The 19,282-nt window shown below is 39.1% G+C and overlaps 1 protein-coding gene across 2 annotated transcripts in view; it reads left to right on the forward strand.

Annotated features, from left to right (window-relative positions):
* Positions 1-6,031: 6,031 nt before the first annotated feature.
* TNFAIP8 (TNF alpha induced protein 8) overlaps positions 6,032-19,282 on the forward strand; it is a 35,638-nt gene continuing 22,387 nt past the window's right edge. The window contains exon 1 of one of the 2 annotated variants that reach the window (XM_033520460.1): positions 6,032-6,136. In XM_033520460.1, coding sequence (XP_033376351.1) covers position 6,136 — 1 coding nt within the window. In that variant the 5' untranslated portion in view covers positions 6,032-6,135. Of the gene's footprint in view, positions 6,137-9,402; positions 9,472-19,282 lie in introns of those variants that run through there. The other variant, XM_015615031.3, reaches the window with a different exon arrangement.

Genomic DNA, 19,282 nt, shown 5'->3' on the forward strand with positions numbered 1-19,282 from the left:
GGTTGTTGTTTCAAAAGCCTTGAACTTAGCTAACATTACTTGCCAGTAAAGATAACGAGTTACACCACATTCCAGAATGTGTTAGCTGTGTTAGCCCACTTGCAAAATAATGAATGTATTTGTTGTAGAGACTGTGCAAGGAGACCAGTCCCTCGGTGGCTGATATTCTTTCCTTATTGGAGAGCTTGAAGCCAGGAATCTGGAGCTGTTGATAGACTGCTTCAGGTGGTGCACGTTAAAACCAGCACAAGATTTTCCAGTCACAGACTGAATCCAACTCTTATGCTGCAGACATTAGCTGCTTGCATTCCGATTCTTCTCTTCCATTGTTTTTCAAATAGGTTCTATTAAAAAAACCCCTCACTTCTCTAGCTTCTTTCCTGAAAGAAATGAAGTATATAGTATTTTAAGCCTGTTAAGATAGTTTTTAACATGGCAGAAGTTGATACGTTTCTATGACTTTACTAAATGATTCTTTATTTTGAGTAGGAAGATAGATTTAAAGAAACATAACTTTAAAAATAATATACATAATATCAAATTAATTTGAATCAAACCCATTAAGGGTAATTTTCCTGTTTTTTTGTAAAATATTAATTTTTTTTAAATTTTAAATTTTTAATGTTTTTGTGAATTTTTGTAAAATTTTAATATTTCTGGACCTGAATTTCACTGATATTCTTCAATTAATGTTGAATGTTTTTAACTTTGACTCATAGAAACTATTTTCTGGTGTTTCGTCACTTACAACCTTGGGACAATCAGTAAATACTTTTTTGCTAATGTTTATGTTGCTAGCTTGAAATCACTTGATGGAATTTTTACCTTTAATGATTAAGACATGCCCTAATTCTTTTTGATAAGATAAAATTTATAAGTAAGAGCTTTATAGCTTTTGTCCTGGTCCTGTGTGCACACATACCGATTTCTTTAGGCCAGTGGTGGTGGCTGTGCATTAGGAAAAACAGCTGGAAGAAGCCTGCCTTCTGAATCACAGGTGCCCCTGTAGCAAGCATTTGCATCTCATGTTGTGGTCAAACCTATTTTTAACTCTGCACAGGCACTCTCACTCTTTACAGAAGTAGCTGGCAGATTTGCTTCGACGTTGGAGGCTTCCAATACAATTTTACTTGTCTTGTGGCTGCTCTATTCTCACATGCTTTCATATCTTGTGAGCTAAAATGATTCTTTCTATTACCTGCTATTCATACCCTGGATATTTTCATGGGCTGAGCAGCTGATGAGCATGCTGGTTGTAAGAGTAAAAATATCAAACTCTTCTGCCTGCTGTGCACTCCCTTCCCTTGACTGTTACACTCTTCCCTTGCAATTCCCCTGCTTTGAAGCATGCTCTCCTGAACAGTGCAGGCAAGTACATGCTTTTCTTTGCATACATGCATACACATCTGTCATAAGTAACATCTCTAGGTGGAGTTCTGTCTCTGCTGAAATCACTGCTCATGGTGTTTCTCTTCTGTCCTTACTAGAGACAGCTCTTTTCATGCTGCCACAGGCATGGATGCACTTTGGCATTAACTGTTATATTGTGGCAGCGTTTCTGGTACAGCTTGGAAGAAGGTTGGACTCATTGATCTTTTAAAACCTGAGTGATTCTAAGGTTCTAAGACTAGTCATCAACATGCATTACTAACAGATTCTTATGCACATTATTAGCAAACATGTGGCAAGACATGTTCTTCTTGATGCTTAGCTGTGACAGCTGCTCTGAGCGGTGTTTGTGATGGTGTAGCAGATGTTTTTGGAGCTCAAGGGCATATGGGGCTGTAAGGTTCTGGGAGGACCTGGTGAGGTCCTGGTGCACAATTAAAGCTGTGAAGTGGTAACTGAAGCAGAAAGAGATGTGGCATGTTTGGTTCCTTCACTTCCTGCACATGAGAAACTGTGCAGTTCCTTAGCAAACATAGTCAGGATTCAGCCATCTGAGCTTTTAAGAGCCATGGTGGAAAATCTCTGGTCACTTGAAGTTATCCTTGATTCAGGTGAAGGTTAAACACTGTTCTCAGCACGCACTGCTGAGGCAGCTGCTCATCTAGAGCTGGCCTGAGGATGAAGAAGGCCCAGTTTAAGAGGATAAATACCCAGAAGGAGAGAAGCTCAGTGGTGTTTGTTTGTATTACACATGCAGTGTTTCAAGCACCAGTAGGTGTTGAGATTGTGGGTATGTGAGCCTCAAAGGAATGCTGTGGGGTGAATATTGTGCTGGGAGCATTTTGGGAGTGGTTTTGGAGTTATCTTCTCCACCATGAGAATTCTGTGCCATGCAATGAAAGAGGTGGTTGATAAAATTGCATCAGCCACCAATGCTGACAGGCAAGTCTGATGCAATGATATCTGTACTGGGGATATTATCATGGTATGCCTGAATTTGGGTCTTGAGATGGTCAAAATCTGTCAGGGTGGGTAGAGAGAAACAAATGTGGTGCACCTAGGGAGAGGGGTTGAGGGCTGGTAATTGTCCCCTCTTACCAAGTGTGCGTAATGCCTGACTGAAGGTAATGGGAATTTGGGCTGAGAAACCGGGCACTCAGCAGAAGTTTGTTTTTAAAAAGTGTTTTGTGTGAGTGTTGTTTCAAATGCAGGAGCCCCTGTATTATCAAGCAGCACAGCATTATGCATGGCAGATATACAGATATAAAAGGTAGCTGCAGTAAAGGGCTGCATAACTGAAGGATATAGCTAATAAATTTTCAGTGTCAGAAAAGGAAAGAGATGACCAGAGCAATTTTTTGACCTATGTGGTCTCTAAATGGTTAAAGGATTATGACACATGACTTTGGGTACAGGATAAAAAGCAAGGCATCCTTAAGCCCACACATTTTATGACTTCAGTGGGTTTCTTTAGAAGAGTTGAAGCTGCTCTTTATTGTTTAACCACATACCAAGTGTCTGTATCATCCTTTGTATGCAGATGAGTGTCTTGTGTGTCTCACCATTGTTGTCTTATCTTTTTCAGAACAGTGACAGATTGGTTGATTTGTCATGATTATGTGGCAAAGGGCCTTTTCCTTTTGTTTCCAGTAGACGGTATCCTCTCTGCTGAAGGATTCAAGTCAGTTGGCACTGATTTCACACCCCTTCTGCTGCCAAAAATGTCATGCTGTCCTGTTCCCATGCTTGCATTGTTTCTTTCCTTGTGTCAGCAGAAACATTCATGTTCGTCAGAATGAGGAACTCAATCATGAGATCAGCTAGCCCTTTTTATTTTCCCCCCAGCAGCCTTTTTTATAAATTAATTCTTCAATCTGATGTGTTATGCAGCTAAATAGATGCTTTTGCTACCACAGGGAGCTCTCAGGCTGGGTGAAAGGAGGGGACAGAGTGGTATAACATGTCTGAGGGTTGGGAATTGTGCAACCACTTCATTTGGAGGCAATGCTTAAAAGTATGTGTTCATAAAATCTCTCAGTCTGACTTTATGCTTAGGAACATTGTTCTGTATCCCATTTCACCAAAACCCTGTCCTGATTCGTTCTCTTTTTCCCTCTGTGCTTTGTCTTTCTCTGCTCAGGGTACCTCTTAGTTTCATGGGAGACATCTCACAAATGCTCACGTTCTTTTGAGCCAAGTTTTATTTCTGAAGTTTTGGTTAGATTCAGACTTACCCAAATTGTAGAAACAGGCTTCTTTTAGTCAGATATTTTCCCTTTCAATGCTATAATTTTTCCAGGAGCAACTCCACTATCCAATTAGGGATTTGTAATCACCTCTTGTTCGCTATATATGTATATATATGTGTGTGTGTAATATTTTTTTTCTGAAAATATAATACCTGAATAAATAGATATATTTTATAATATAAAATATCTGAAATGGAAAAGATAATAGGTTGTTTTCACATGACCTCTTTTTGAGATAGCCATTTCTGAATAATATTTCTGTTTCTTTAACTTCTTTTTAAAAACCATTCAATAACCTGGAGTGTTGCTGTAGACCACGAGGCAGTAGTAGTTTGTCCGATCACTTTTTTCATTTCTCCCATGCCCCTTTAATGTTTGCTATTTTGAAGTTTTGCTAAATTACAGATGTAAATTATTCAGCCTTAAATCAATATAATCATCACCTGTGCATGAGAATTTTTAAGGAAATCTTGTGGTGTGTTTGGATTCTGAGATATTTTCAGGAAGGGTGTCTGATCCTCTCTATGTCAGTTTTTGAAGTATGGGTTTTTTTGGAGCAGTCAGTACTTGATATGGCCTAGCTTTGTTTCTCAAGCATTAACTTGTACACCTGAATAAACTGCCTTTCACTAAGGCTTCTGATCCGTAGCATTTATGTTGGGCCACTCTAGTGCGTGGCATTTACTGTGCCACTTGTCACAGTGAAGTGAGAGATTTACCCTGCACTGCAGGGGAATTTGACCCAGCAATGCCTAAGTACAATGGGTGTATGGAAAACAAAAGATGTCAGACACTGAGGGTTTTTCCCATTAATCTTAGCCGTTTATGTAGCTGTGTCTAATTGTTAATTTTGTAGTTGGCTCTTATGAATATCTGTCTCTCAGGGTCGGCAGTGGCAGGTTTGCATGGCAGGATGTGTATGAGAAGGGCCAGTGTAGCACCTGCAAGCCACATGTTTGTGCACTGGCTGTTGTGTATTAGAAAAACCCTTTTCTCCATAAACATCTCATTAAGTACAGGTGTAGGCAAACATATGGAGTTTTTAAAAATATTCTTCCTTAGAAATAATTGTTTCTGTGTAAGTTTTCAATGCAAGTGGAAGGTCAGTGCATGTGAAGGAATCACTGAGATTGTTCAGCATACTCAAAATACTAACTAAGGGAGAAAAACTGGTAGTCTTAAATCCTGATCTTCAGTATCTTTTTCAAAATAACATGAGAAAACTAAAATGATACTGTTTTTTAAACTGGTTAGACTGAATATTGAGTTTTTGTTCTACAATACAGAAGGTGATTTAAAATAGCATTAGTTGAGACAGAGATGCTTCAACAAAATAGGACAATTCACAGAAGCCAAGATGCTGTGATTTTCTTCCCTATTAATTATCTGCTGAACCAGTGTGCTGAAGACACAGATGTATGATTTTACTATTCAGGATTTTTCCCAGCTTCTTCAAGAGATGCCTGAAGAGTAGATTGTTTAGGGATTTATTTTTTCCATTAGTATAAATGAACAAAAATAGATATTTTGATTGCCTTTGAAATTAATATAACTTTCTTCCGAATTTCAGGTTTACAAATTTTCATCTAGTATTACAATATTTAAGCTGACTCCAATGTTATTTCAGAAGATCACCTTGCTTTGAATTTTCCCTACAAGAGGTGCTGAAGTCATAACAGCAAGGACAGAGCTGTTGATTGAGGCATTCCCCTTCATTTTCTGTACGGTCTCCAAAAGAATATAAGCCAGAATTTAGCAAAGGCTGTGTCTTTTATTTAATGTTATGACCAGTTACTCGTCCATATATTCAGGAAAGGAAGCAGTGCTGTTGCTTATAGAGACTGTCTTCCTGTCTTTACCTCCAGCTGCACCTCACCACCACGTCTTTGGACTCCTGCCAGAAAGGATATGTGGTTTTTTTCTTCTTCTGTTCTGCACTTGGACACAGACTGTACAATTTCCATTTCGTTGCAGCTGTATCATGATGAACATCCCTTCTCATGTTTTTGATACAGCGTGATGCCATCAGCTGACATAGTGTCTCATGCCACATTCCACATACAATGATGCAGAGCATAAGCCGTTCCTGACAAAAGCTGGGATTGCTGTTCTGAGAATTCTAAATTATTTCTGGGTGCTGCAAGGCAAGACAAGGTATTGCAGAGGATTGTCCCGTCCATATTTGGATTTCATGGAAGCTGCTGTCCTCAGCATCCTTGGATGGTTAAGGCGCAGCATTTCTGTGTCCCTCTGCACAGCAGCTCTGTGCGGTATGGAGGGATGTCTAGCATTTTCCCATTGAAAGAAGAACTGTCATGCTTTAGTGTTGACAGTTACCAATCATAATGTATCCCATAAATAGAACAGTGAGATCTTTATCCTTCACAGGGAAGCCAATGGCTTTTGGGAGGTTGTCTTACAGGATAACTCCGTTTGGTTAAACATCTGGGCTGCTAGTGAGAGACCCAGCACAAAAGTTGGAAAAAGCAGAACTTGAAGTAAGTATTCCTAAACCTTACCTCTCTTTTTACTATAAAAAGCAATGGCTTTTCAGTTTCTGAGCCTATGGATTCCTTGCACAACAACTGGGTGCCTTCCCCCCCCCCTTCTCAGTCTGAGGTATGAGTTCCTACTGAGCACTTCTGCCTCATCTTCAAAAATACTTGGAAGCCTTGGGAATGTTGGGACAGCTTCCCTTCCCCAATGCTTCCCCTGGTCAACTAGATGGCTTCAGCCCCATTAATGTAGGGGTGTCTCAGCCCCGTGGGACGTGGTTGTCAGTTTTAGGTAGCCAACGCATGCCACGCCACGTCTTCCTGCCAGGCCTCAGCTGGGTTCCTTGGCATTTTCCTGTGTTCGGGGGTAGTGTTTTATGGGGCACCTTAGGCAGGCATTGATGTCTTTTGTGAAGGAGTCTTTCAAGGCTGCAGACCTGTTTCCTCTGAAGCAGAGGAAAAGAGTGTGAGCATGAATGAGCACTCACTCGAAGGAGATGTGAGGGTTGTTTATTGATAACTACACATAATTCCAGATGTGTTCCATATCTGCATTCACTGTCCTCTGTTGTTCTGCCTCAAGTGCTGTCAACTGCTTTTGGTATTTAAAGATTGTAAAGAGACTAAGAGTACAGCAGCACGATCCAGTTATTTGTGTCCTTCTGGAGGGGGGAGATGTGAGCACGTCTGCCCCAGCAGTTCCAGTCATACTTAGTCATAATGTGAGTAGACAGCATCTCTTAAAGATATTGGTTACTGATAACAAAAACCTTTAGGAATACAGCAGAATGACATTCGAAAACGCTTTGTTTTGTAGATGAAGTGTTCATTTCTGAATTCTGTGTTTATTTCTGAACAGCCAACCAATAGGCAGTTTTTTAATGCTGCTGTCTTATTTTACAGTAAATCAAGGTTTAGTCAGACCAGAATGATAGCACAGGCTTGTGATGGGGTGCTGAATATACTCAAGCTTTTGGCCTAAAATTAAATTACTTAATTTTTATAATGAAACTGGTCCCCAAAGACTTTGTAATCACTAAAATGTAAATAAAAGTAGAAATACATATTTAATTTTAAGAGAGTATTGGGTATCACAAATACAGTTAAACAAGAGTCTCATGGGTACCTTCACAGATGTTAACTGTTAATGTTTCTTGTCACTACTAGGACTTTATCTTTGATAATGTTGCTAACCCTTTTTCCTTTCCTAGAAGTGTATCAGACACTTTGATCACTAGCTTCTCTCTGGTTCAGTGCAGAAGCAGATACTGTTTATTTGTTGGGGTTGGTAGTTCTGCTGAGATGCAGAAGATACAGTTTCATTTGTCTTGTTTAGTCAATAACATTTATATCTAGTGTGAGTTTTAGTATAAACTATCTGTGAATAATTAACTTACCTCTACCGACAATTTTAGAGCAGACATTTGTAGCTACAGTGTTTTTACACTATGAAACCTATAGTAGGTCAAATGAAAAATCTGTAGCTTTATGCGTGAGGGTTTTGCCATAAAAAAATTTGGGGAGGAAAAAACTGTTGTCTTACTGACCAAGGGATTTCAGCACACAGCCCTGGATCAGATGTCAGCACCCTCAAAAAGAGCTGACCAGATTACATGAGATTCACCCCCACCAGTAGGCTGGGTAAGGACTTCCTGGTCGTCAGTAGAAGTTGACATGCATGAAGTCCTAGTTCCTGTCTGGAAAGAGATATCCTTCACATGGAAAGGTAGTACCTGTGTCGCCCAGAAAATTCATATCCTGGACTTCTGAAGCAAGACTTTTCTGTGAATGAAGATTGTTAATACATTAATTAGGAGTGGATATAATCTGTGAGATTTATTTCTGTATATAAGATGTTAGATGTTAGAAATAGTTTCATGGTGATAAAAAAAAAAAATAATTCTTACTTCAAGTCTCAGCCGGTGTCAAGCATTTCTAACCCTGTTCAGTTTTGATTTCATTTAGAAACCAATTGGTAAAAAGACATAAGTAGACTTGAGTTGGAGATCAGATAAAATGAGCATAAATCTCTGTGGTCATTAAATACATTACTTTCTTTTAGATCTTTGTTGCACAAACTTGATTAACTGGGTGGTTTCTGGTTGTTGTTGTGCACATTGGCCCTGTGTGCATCTCGTCCCGCGAAGAATTTTACGGCTGCGTTTAAGAGAAGGAGTTGGCACTAATGTTAACACTCTTCAAAGGATAAATGTTCACAGATACCACATTTCAAAGGGTCTGGAAGGAATGGACAGTACATATCCCTAAGGTGCCTCATGGCTGCATGGTTGACAAAGGCTCCGCAAAATCTGTGTTGCCCAGAGTCAGATTTCGCAGAGCCTTTGTCGACCATGCAGCCATGGACCACCTCAGGCATGTGTATATGCTGACATTTGTTGCATCTTATGACTTTAAAATGCAACATTTCATGATAAGTATACTTGCATGCTTCTTAAAAACTAGAGAAATTTAAAAAAAAAATGTATCAAGTTCACAAATCTAATACAAAGTATCAGTCATCACAAAGTACCAGATTTGAGTAGTAACTTTTTTTAAAGAAATAACATTATTTTTCTTGACTTTTTGTAGACAGATTTCTTTGTCTTAAATACTTGCATATTTTAGTGTAGTAGTCAATTTTCCCAGTATTTGCCCATTCATTCACTATTAATTGTTTGTATTTCACATATTTCTGATAAATATTGGAATAAAGATCAGATACCCACTATGACAAATTGAATTTTTTGTTCCTTGCAGTCATTAGGACCAAAACTGCTTTTGTTTTTATTTTGTCATCCCTGTGATTTTTGCAGAGAAGTTTTCACTTCTTAACCCCTGATCCATACTGTTTGATAGACTGATATACTTACTTCTAGATTTCCAGGTATCTATATATGGAGTCTGCTGTGTTTAAATTCCATAGAAACTTTGAAAATAAATTAGATTATTTGTACAGTGATTATTGAAGAGCTGTCAAGAACTGGTCACAAACTTGAAGGTCAGTCTGCATTTCCAGTATAAACTGTGGAGTAAAAACCTCAAAGGATTATGAAAGCAAACTCTCAGGAAATGGGGAAGCATGATGGCCTTGGTATTATGTTTCCCAAACATGCTCATTGTTTACTGTCAGGTAAGTTCCTGCTGGCTTTTTCCTGATGTTAAAAATAAGCCATGTTATGTAGATGTTGAAATTATCTGTTTTGGGAAGGCATTGCATTAGCTTTGAGTCAAATATATTTGTAGCCTGGCCTCATAATGCCACATTTCAGCTCTGCTTTTCTCTTCATCGACTGGACTTGCTACTGTTCTCTACACACAGCCAACTGCACTGAGCTCAAGTAAGAGTGTTTGGTTATAGAAGTCCAGTTGCTATACAGCCAAGTGAACATATGAGCTTGGTGCTAAATAGATGCTATTTTAGTGCTTTCAGTTGACGTGTTCCTTACTGTTCTCTTAGTTTCATTAAAGACAACTGTATCATGTCTGGTATTTGGTAATGAAGATTTGTTAATGGAGATTTGCTTTTCAATTTCACTTACAGAGATGAAGAACTTGATAACTCTACATTGGCTTAAAATACAGATCAAGATTTTGGGGAAAAATCTTACTTGCATTGTTTTGAGTAAAGGGGATGTTATAAGTGGTGGCAGTTCCTGCTTCATCCTTTTTCATAAGGAATGTAAATGCATTTGTCATGCATATAGGATTAAGTGCTCTAAGCAGCCAGGAAGTAGAAAATATAGATTTAGTAATTTTTATTTTCCTACACATCTAAAAATGTGGTAGGCAATTGTCTCTACCCAACACTGATTAAACTAGAATATCCTAATTTTTCTGATCGTATCTCTGTTACTATAAATTAGCTGCAAAGGAAAATATATTGAAGGGAGATGCTCCAGATAAATGCAGTTTTATGGCAGACACAGAAACAACTATTACCTAATTTTTGGTATACCACCCTTTTGCCACCATCTGAGTTGCTCTTAATTTTCAAAAGAAAAATGTCTTTTGAATATTTGAATTCTCACAAAATTAATGAGACACTGTCTTTTTGTGGAAGTAAGATGAAGAAAAGCCTAATACTTGGGGATGTTTTTCAGACCTAGTTGAGGTCGCATATGCAATTTTTATGTATTGTATTCGTGGTTTATGATGGGCATTTTAATTTTACACTGTCCCCCTTAATGATCCACCACCTCTGCATGCAAAACAATCCTGTATGTCCGATAAGAGGAAATTCTGGCCCTGAATTTGCAGCTGGGAAGTTGAGTTACAGCACATCCTCTCCAAGGGGAAAAGAAGGTTAAATTACCCCATTTCTGGAAAGGCAACGGCAGGATAGGGAAGGGAAGCACACAGAGGGCAGAGCCGGTCTGAAGTAAGTCATTGCAGGCAGAAGCTGGGAGCAAGGGCTGAGCCTCATGAGTAGCACAGTTGAGTCCATACTTTGAAGTGATACTTGAAATTTTAGTGTGGTTTCAAATTAATGGAGCCTAGCTGTTACCACCACATCGTCTGCTGTATTGTCATCGTAATGTAGCTGTCCTCTAGATCTACTTTTTTCCAAACCTATCTGGTATTTGGATTGGGAAAAAATTATAGGTATTTTGTACCTGGTATTTTTGCCAACCATTTTATGGTATGATTTCAGGTGGTGTCCGCTGCTTCAGAAACATTTAGTTCTCCAGATTTGCCGTACCAGCATGTACAAAACACACTTGCAGCCTTTCTGTGTGCTGCAGTATAAAATGCTGTTGCAGGGCTGTATGGGAAGCCTCTTGCTTGACATTTTAACCAGTGCTTTCCTGGTCTGTTCCCTAGATGAGCAAAACTCTTTCAAGACCTGCTCTTTTTTACTTAGGGTGCGGTTGCCACCTCGTGGCATCTGCCAGAACCACTAGCAAGTGCTCCATGACCTACAAAGGTTGCTGACATGTCCGGGGGAGATGGATGTGGGATGCACGGAGGGGAGCATCTCTTCTAAGAGACTTGACCTCAGTGCAACTCCCAGCAGCTTGTTACGTGGGATTTCTGATCCAAGTGCTGATCCAATTCCTTGTATGCAGAGGCAGTGGCAGTCTTTATCCTTTCTCTTGTCCCGTTTATTTTCTGTGGGACAAAGATAGTAGCTGTTGTCCATATTGAGTCTCAGATTTTGGAAACACACTTTAAAGTCCTAAGCTTTTAGGAAGAATTGCAGAAGCACAGCCCTGACAGACCACCACCTGAACAGGTAAATCATCTCAAGTATGTGCCATAATTCACCTTTCTGTAAATAAGATATTAAGCAACAAGACTAAGAAGTCTTGTTCAGATCTTGTTATCCAAGACTTACGTGTTTGGTTTTTTTTGAAACTGAATACTTGAAATAGTTCCTGAAAGTCTTGCAATAACCCTGTGAAGTGGTATTCAGTTTGGCTGAGCCCCAGAGTGCAAATTGTGTTGTTATTGTTGCTAAAGCATTCTAAGGGCTGAAGTATGAGTTTCCTGTAAAGTGGATAAAATTGTTGAGAAGTTAGACATACTTCTCTCATACTTCTCTGAAATAAACTCATGTGGAGTCCAGAAAAATTCTGATGTGTTTTCTTTGTTTGGTTTGTTTGAGAGCAAGCAAGTCCAATATTGAATTTTTAATGCAATGTGGAAATGCTAACCAGAATTTACAAGTTTAATTTGTGTGAACATTGCTCACTAGTGTATCCTTACTTAATAGAAAAATTAGTAAAGTATGAATTTTCACTTTCTCTAACTAGATCAGAGATCATCTAGGACTTTCTTTTTGAGACAAATACTTACTTTTAGCTGCAATTAATTTATTATATATTTTAAAAAAACCACCAAAAACTAGTTGTGGTTTAAATTCTCCCAGGAAAAAAAAAAACAAAACAACAAAAACCCAAAAACCAACTAATTAAAGGTTAGCTGTATATGTCCTATAAATGGGCACCACATGCCTGTGCTGGCATGGCGAATGGAGAGGAGGAAGACGGTTCTGCTCTGGTAGATATTTGCACTTGGACCAGCCTCAAGTGCTATTTTCTCAAGTGTGCTTTAGTTACAAAAATGTTACCATAAGCCAGAGAGGGCAAGTGCTGAAAATCATCTCTCTAAGACTTCCATAAGTCCCTGAGTTTCTTTGGATATTGAATTCCCAGCACTTTTTCAACATAGTTAATATTTAAAAACAAAAAAAAACCAAACAACAACAACAACAAAAAAGCGCCAGCTTTTGCAAGTGTTCTTCCAGATGCTTTGTGGCTTCAGTCTAAGTTTATGCAAATAATAAAATGATTTAAAGACAATTTGGAACAAGAAGAAATCAATATGGTTATTTGAAGGAATACCATTTAATTAGGTACATCTGGCTTGTGAATGTAAACTGTAGCTAAATGCAGGTTTTAAAGAGCAAACCCTGCTTTGGTTTAATATTAATTACAATATCTCTTAAGCTCTTAATTAAATTTGTATTTAAAGGAGATTATTCACACAGGTTTTTTTAAGTTTTTTTTAATAAGATCTCCATTTGATATGCAAGTGGTGTTTTGATTGTTTGCATAATTAATGTCTTTGACGTCTTGGAGGGAAAGGGCATAGTTTGTTACACATTAGCAAAACACTTGGATTGTGTGCTTGGGACTGGAACACAGCCCTCAGAAACTGAGACACATGTGTTTTCCCACATCTACACCACTTTTATATGAACAGAAACTTGCTTTTTTTTTTTAAGATAATACTCAGTTTTCTGTTTGGCCAGTATCACTGCCATACCTTAAAAAAAGCCCAAAACCAAAAGCCTTTAGTTGTGACACTCTCCAGTAGCACTCCTTAAAATGTACTGTATTTAACACCAGCTCAGGCATTTGGTTTCCAAGCTCTTTTTAAGTTTTGGCTATGTGATACTAGACTATCTTTTTTTTAATATCCCTTTTTAATTAAAATTGTTTTAGCACTGAGTTTTGATGCACAAGCATCTGGAAATACCTTTTATTTATTGCTGAGAGCAATATATATGGTATAGTGTCTCTTCTAACAGCCTGTGGTGGTGCTGTCAGGTTCTGTGTAGCACACTGACTCCCTCTCCTTGTCTGGGAAAACTGTGACATTATGGTATCACTTCTATTTTTGGTGCAGGGATTTTTTTCAAATTCATGTTTTTGGTGGTCTACCCCTCAGTTTCTTAGGCCTTGCTTTTATTTTTGCAAAGGCTACAACTTCATATAGTAACATAACTATCTCATAAGAATTATACCATAAACTACTGCTAGGAAGCTTATTTTCCTGTGTGACAAAACTACAAAACTAGCTCTGATCTGCTGTACCCTTCACCAGACCAGAGAATTGCATTTTCCTGCCTCTGTTTGTGCAGGTCACAGTCTCATTCTCTCCATTGCTGCTCTCTGCTTGGCATAGCACTATTGGCAGGAGCAATCTGTGAGTGGTCCTGTTACAGGAAAAAAAGTGAAAATAGTCAGTGAAGTGTTTGCTGTTTGAAAAATCAGTGCTATAAGCCAGTGTCTGTACATGTGGCATGATTTGGTGCAAGGCCCTCACACTCTCTCTTTAACTTCCTCCACAACCTGTATGAAATTCCCAAACCATCAGCAGCTGTTATCTCCTCTTTCTGGATAGCTGCGCTGGGTTTGGCTGTGGCAGAGTTCTTCTTCTTCACAGTGCCGGGTATGGGGCAGTGTGTTGGATTTCTGCTGGAAACAGTGTAAATACAGGGGTGTTTTCCTCACTACTTGCACAAAGCCGAGGCCTTTTCTGCTCCTCACCCCATCCCACCAACAAGTGGTTTGGGGCTGAAGTTGGGAGATGAAACAGCCACGACAGCTGACCCAAACTGACCATGGGGAGACTCCAGACCATATGGTGTCATGCTCAGCATATAAATCTGGGGGAAGAAGAAGGGAGAGAGGGACATTCAGAATGATAACATTTGTCTTGCCAAGTCACTGGTACCTGTGATGGAGCCCAGCTGTCTTGTAGATGGCTGAAGACCTCCCTGCCCATGGGAAGTGGTGAATGAATCCCTTGTTCTGCTTTGCTTGTGTGTACAGCTTTTGCTTTGCCTATTAAGCTGTATCTCAGCCCACGAGTTTTCTCACATTTGGCCTTCCAATTCTGTCCCCTAGCCCTGGGCAGGAGTGAGTGAGCAGCTCCGTGGGGATCAGTTGCCAGCTGGGGCTAAGCCATGACAATAACAACCAACCCATTGAATATTATTTGATATGTTTGCTCTTCAGGAATTGTTTTTTTCTTGCTTATGCACTGAAAACTTGTCTTCACTAACTGCTAAATTCTGGATAGGTTAGCTACTCTCAGGGCATGATATCTATGTCTACAAGACCTCTTATTATTTAGTGGGGTTTGGCAATATGATATGTACAGACAAGAAATCAGAATCACATCAGAATTCACATCTCAGAAGTCACAGTGTTGCTTTGTGTGTGAATTTTAAGAGAGATTTTGAAAGATAAACAATACACTAGTGAAACCCTTTCTCAGCTGAGAGCATTCTTGTACCCTGGCAATGTGTTGTTCTGTAACAAGTAATGATCACTGTGAAGCTGAAAGGTAAGAATCAGTCTGAGCCACCATCCCAGGCCTATGCCGAGATGGTGCTGTGACTGATAATCCAACTATTAACGGGAGATGCAGCTAAAATTTATGAAGAAAGATTAATTTTTAGGCTAAGTAAAGGAGTTTCCTGACCTCTTAACCACATGAGCTTTTAAGTGGAGTCCACAATAGCTTAAAAACAGCGGTTGTCACTATTTGGAAACTTAAAATACCAACATGTTTGTGACAAGGACAGTGGTTTGGAAGATGCACACTGCACGCTGTCTTGACAATTTGCAAGGTGGTTACTATCACAATGTCTTCTTCTGCTATTAGCTCTGAATATTTATAAATGTGGTCATGGATATTGCAGAGATGGGACTTTCAAATGTTGTAGCAAAGTTATGTTCAATATAAAGCAGGTGCAACTTTATGGAGCCCTTTTGTGCAGGCGTCTCCCTGCCCCCTCTCCATCAATTTTCTTTCAGGAGCTGGGGTGAGGACTGTGTGTTAGGGAAGTTTAACTGCATCCATATGGAGCCCAAGATCTGTCTGTTTTTTCCTATTCCTCACTTGGTAGGCTTGATGTGCATTCCTTTGCCATCACATACCGCTGCTCATTCAGCCGGTTCATTGTCAAAAGGAGGTCTTCAGACACACTTCTGTACAGCTAACCCTGTGGTGAAGCACTAGGTTTGCTCACTCTGAAGGGCCACACCATCAGTGTGGTGTGGGTTCATTCAGCACCAGATTTGCCATATTTTGCTTGTACCATTTGGAAATGAAAGTATGGACAGACCTCAGTACACCTGTAGCAAGTGGAGAATGGATGTTTAAACAGGAAGATCTAGAAAAAGGAAAGGAGAGCAGCATGGGGAGAAGAATAGAATGAAATGCTTGATGCCAAGCATGGTGCAAATGCCATTGAGTGATCCTCTAGTAAAATTATCAGGTGACAATGTCATGTTTTTAAAATCTCTTAATTTATATTTTTTAACTTCTATAATTTATTAACCAAATGGTAGAAACACACACTGGAGTATTATGCAAGGATTTCCCCAACAGGTGGGGGTATTGTGTTTTAGCAAGTGCAGAAATCTGCATTCGCCTGAAGTGTGTTTGGGCAAAGGGGAAATAACGAGTTAAGGAACAACAAGCAGCAACAATCAGACCAAACCCAGGAGTACACGTATTTTTCAGATCTGGATTATAGCTCAACCTGCTAACATTTTATTTATTTCGTTTCTCTGTCTTTAGGTGGGCTGAATTTTCCTAAGATAAAAACTACCTGGTAGGTTATGTGCATGTTGAAAAATTGGTTTAAAATTCTGCACCACATTTTACTAAAATGTTAGAGTTGCACTGTTACATGGAAACACCGACTAGTGCTGAAAACAGTATTTTTGACATTGATCATAAGCTAAGCACTGTCTAGGTTATCTTGATATATGTCTTGTTTATGGTAGGATATAACAAAGTAGTAAATCTGACTACAGCAACAGAGAGGCTATTGTACTTGATATTCTTACTTACAAACTGTATAAATAGTCCTATTAAAATCACACAGCTAATCAAGATGTTTTTTATTTTATTTTTTTTCTACTCAACTCCAAAATAATTAAATTGCATAAGAGTTGGAATTTGGTTTTGCTGTGCTCACACCTCACGGACAGTGCCTGTTGCACTTTCTGTTGCAATAGTAGAAGTAATACAGCTACAGATGGTGTTGCTTTACCTCTGGGTTAGGAAATAACTTTAAAATAACTTCTTGGTTTTCCCAGTTTGCCTGGTCTGCGTGCAGCTGTTTAAGTGCATTAACTGAAAGCAGAACAACTTAGATAAAGCGGGCTTAATACAATTCTTTGCTTCGACAAGAAAGCTGAAGCTTCACTTTTTTTTCCTGTGACTGTGCCACTCTCTCCGCGCTGTCCCCGTGCCCCATCCTGCACACACCATGTCTGTGTGCAGCTTCGTGCCCGTGTGTGCCAGCAGCAGAAGGCACAGGCTGCAAGTCCGAGCTGCACCCTTGGGCACCTGAGAGCTTGGCAGGTGAATTTCTGCATCCTAGGAGATGGACAGTGCTGGAAGAGGCAGCAGATCCTGCTTTTGTGCTGTAAGATCTCAGTGCTCTGAGAGCTCACCCACGAGTCTGAACTAGCAGAGAAGCGCTAGAAAATGAAAATATTTCCTGTTTCATAAATCTGTGCATCTTGAAACTCAGTGCAATTATGATCTGCCTGCCTGAGGGAAAGGTTGTAATGATACTGGAATTGCAGTAGGAATGCAGGAAAAGAGCAAAGGAGCAAGTCAAGAGCACTCCTCAGTGCTGTCTTTGCCTGCTTACTCAATCACTAACTTCTGTGAAATGATCTTTCAGGTAAATTCTCCAAGTTATTAGGGCATGACTTGCAGAAACAATAGCTATAGTTAATTTCCTAATGATATCTCAACATGGCTTCCAGACTTGAATTTAACAATTTTCCTTTTATTTCTATAAGTTAAAAACCCCCGTTGTTTGTATGGTTTTTTGGTTTTTTTTCCCCCCTGAGATACTGTGTAAGCATCTTGTTGCCTTTATGAGAGGGGAGGATGTTTGGATACATGTATGCAGACCAGACCCAATACGGTTTTTTTTACCCTTTTTTCTGCTTGGAAGGTCTTAGACTTACATATAACAAACTTACATCTTGTTCCCTCTCAGAACATTAGTTTGAGAAAAAGTCAAAATGCTTGAAAATTTGTGAAATGCATTATAGTGTGGCACATAATTTCCAAGTACATTTTGCAAATATATAAAAAATTAATACATAAAAAAAATACATGTGAGTGATCCAAGATAGTATCCAATGTTCTCTTTATCCTGTGTGAAAACTTGCCTCATGTAATTATAATCCACATGCATTGAAGAGCCTCAGATGCTGAAAATCTGTTAATCCAAACTTCTAGTACCAGAAATAGGTACAACAGCTTACTGTGGCTAAAAGTAAAAATGGCAAAAATTTTCTCTGTGTTTATCCTCTAGGAATACTGGCCTGCCCTCTGCTACATTTTCTGTCCAAATGTGTGGTGGGTTTAAAGCCCTTCATTGTGGGAAGTTACTTTTATTTTCTGTAAGAGAATCTGACCTACAACATTTTGTTTCCATATCACGTGCAGAGTTTACTTGTACACCTTTTCCTCACAGTTGGAAGTGTGGTGGGAAATACAGATCTCCTCATCTGCTGTCAGAGTCTGTCATGTGGCATCAAATAATTCAGTAAGTTACAGTCAGCAAAAGACACAACTGACTTAGGGAAAAGGACTAGCGACTATCATCTGTGTCAGAGTTGTAGTTTGGCATAGATCTTATTATTTTTTTTATTGTTTAAAAGTTTACAATCCATTGAATGTGCCATTCCAGAAGAGCAGAAGCTATTCACCAGACAACTTTAATTATGTTAACAAAATATGGGGAAGTTTGGGGGTTTTTTTCTAAATGTGTAGTAATGTCTGAAGTGTGACATTACCATGTCCTTCTGTAGAACAGTTCTAGAGCTGAACAGGGTTTTTCTTGCAGTAGAAGATATAGTCTTGCTTCCATGGTAGCTGCCTCCTTTTGAAAGCTTCTTCCTGATACTTTTCTGGTAGTAGTGCTGCTTCCTCTTTTTTTATGAAACAAAACATGATAGTCTTTTTTGACATTTCAGAGTCTTCTTGGCAGCAATTTTAGCACCATTTTTAAATTTTTTTAAAATTTTTTTTGCTGAGAAGATGCTTACTATTTATCTTATACAGTTACAAAATACATAATAGGATTTTCAGCTTCTGTATCTAATGAAATAACCCTTGTGTAAAGAGAGCTGTCTCAGCATTGATTGTGGCACAGAACAAGCAGGATTTTTACCTGTACAGGGGATGTGCTGACCCATCCCTTCAAATTCCCCATGTGCTACTGTAGTAAGCCAGGGCCTGGCTCTAGTCTGCTCTTGCTGTGGTAACCCTCCCTTAGGGTTTAGCAGAAGTCAGGACAATTTACAGATGATGAGTTAAAAGCCAAGCCAAACCAAAACTTGCTAAATTTTTTTGCAAAGTAAAACCAGAAGTTTTTTTGTTTCAGCAGAGAAGGGTGGAAAACACCATTCTCCTCTTGTCTTACCCAGCTTTGAAGCATTTAGGCTTTTAGCCACTGAAATATGTCATCCCAGTTTTTATTTTTACTTTTTTTGTGTTGCACACAGTTTCATTTTCCTCTGGGAATTCTGGCCTTCCCTCCACAATGGTGTCTGTCCAAATGTGTGGTGAGTTTTAGGCCTTCATTGGAGGAAGTTATTCTTCTGTTACAGAATCTGTCCTATGAAATTTAGCTGCACCTACTAATTATGCTTTTGGAATTTTAGTCTTTTTTTTTTGTCATTTCTATTCCAAATCACATGATGCACGGTTTACAATTAAAGAGGGATTTTTTTGGGGTTTCCGGGCTTTTTACTCACCATGGGATCCAGATCAATCTAGATGCTTTGATGAATGTCACTTCCCTATAGATGTAGTGTCATGTGCTACCTAGGCTCCAGTGTTTTTCACAGACTATTTAATTTTAACCTGCCTCAT

The sequence above is a fragment of the Parus major genome, chromosome Z (assembly GCF_001522545.3).
Source record: "Parus major isolate Abel chromosome Z, Parus_major1.1, whole genome shotgun sequence".
Lineage (NCBI taxonomy): Eukaryota > Metazoa > Chordata > Aves > Passeriformes > Paridae > Parus > Parus major.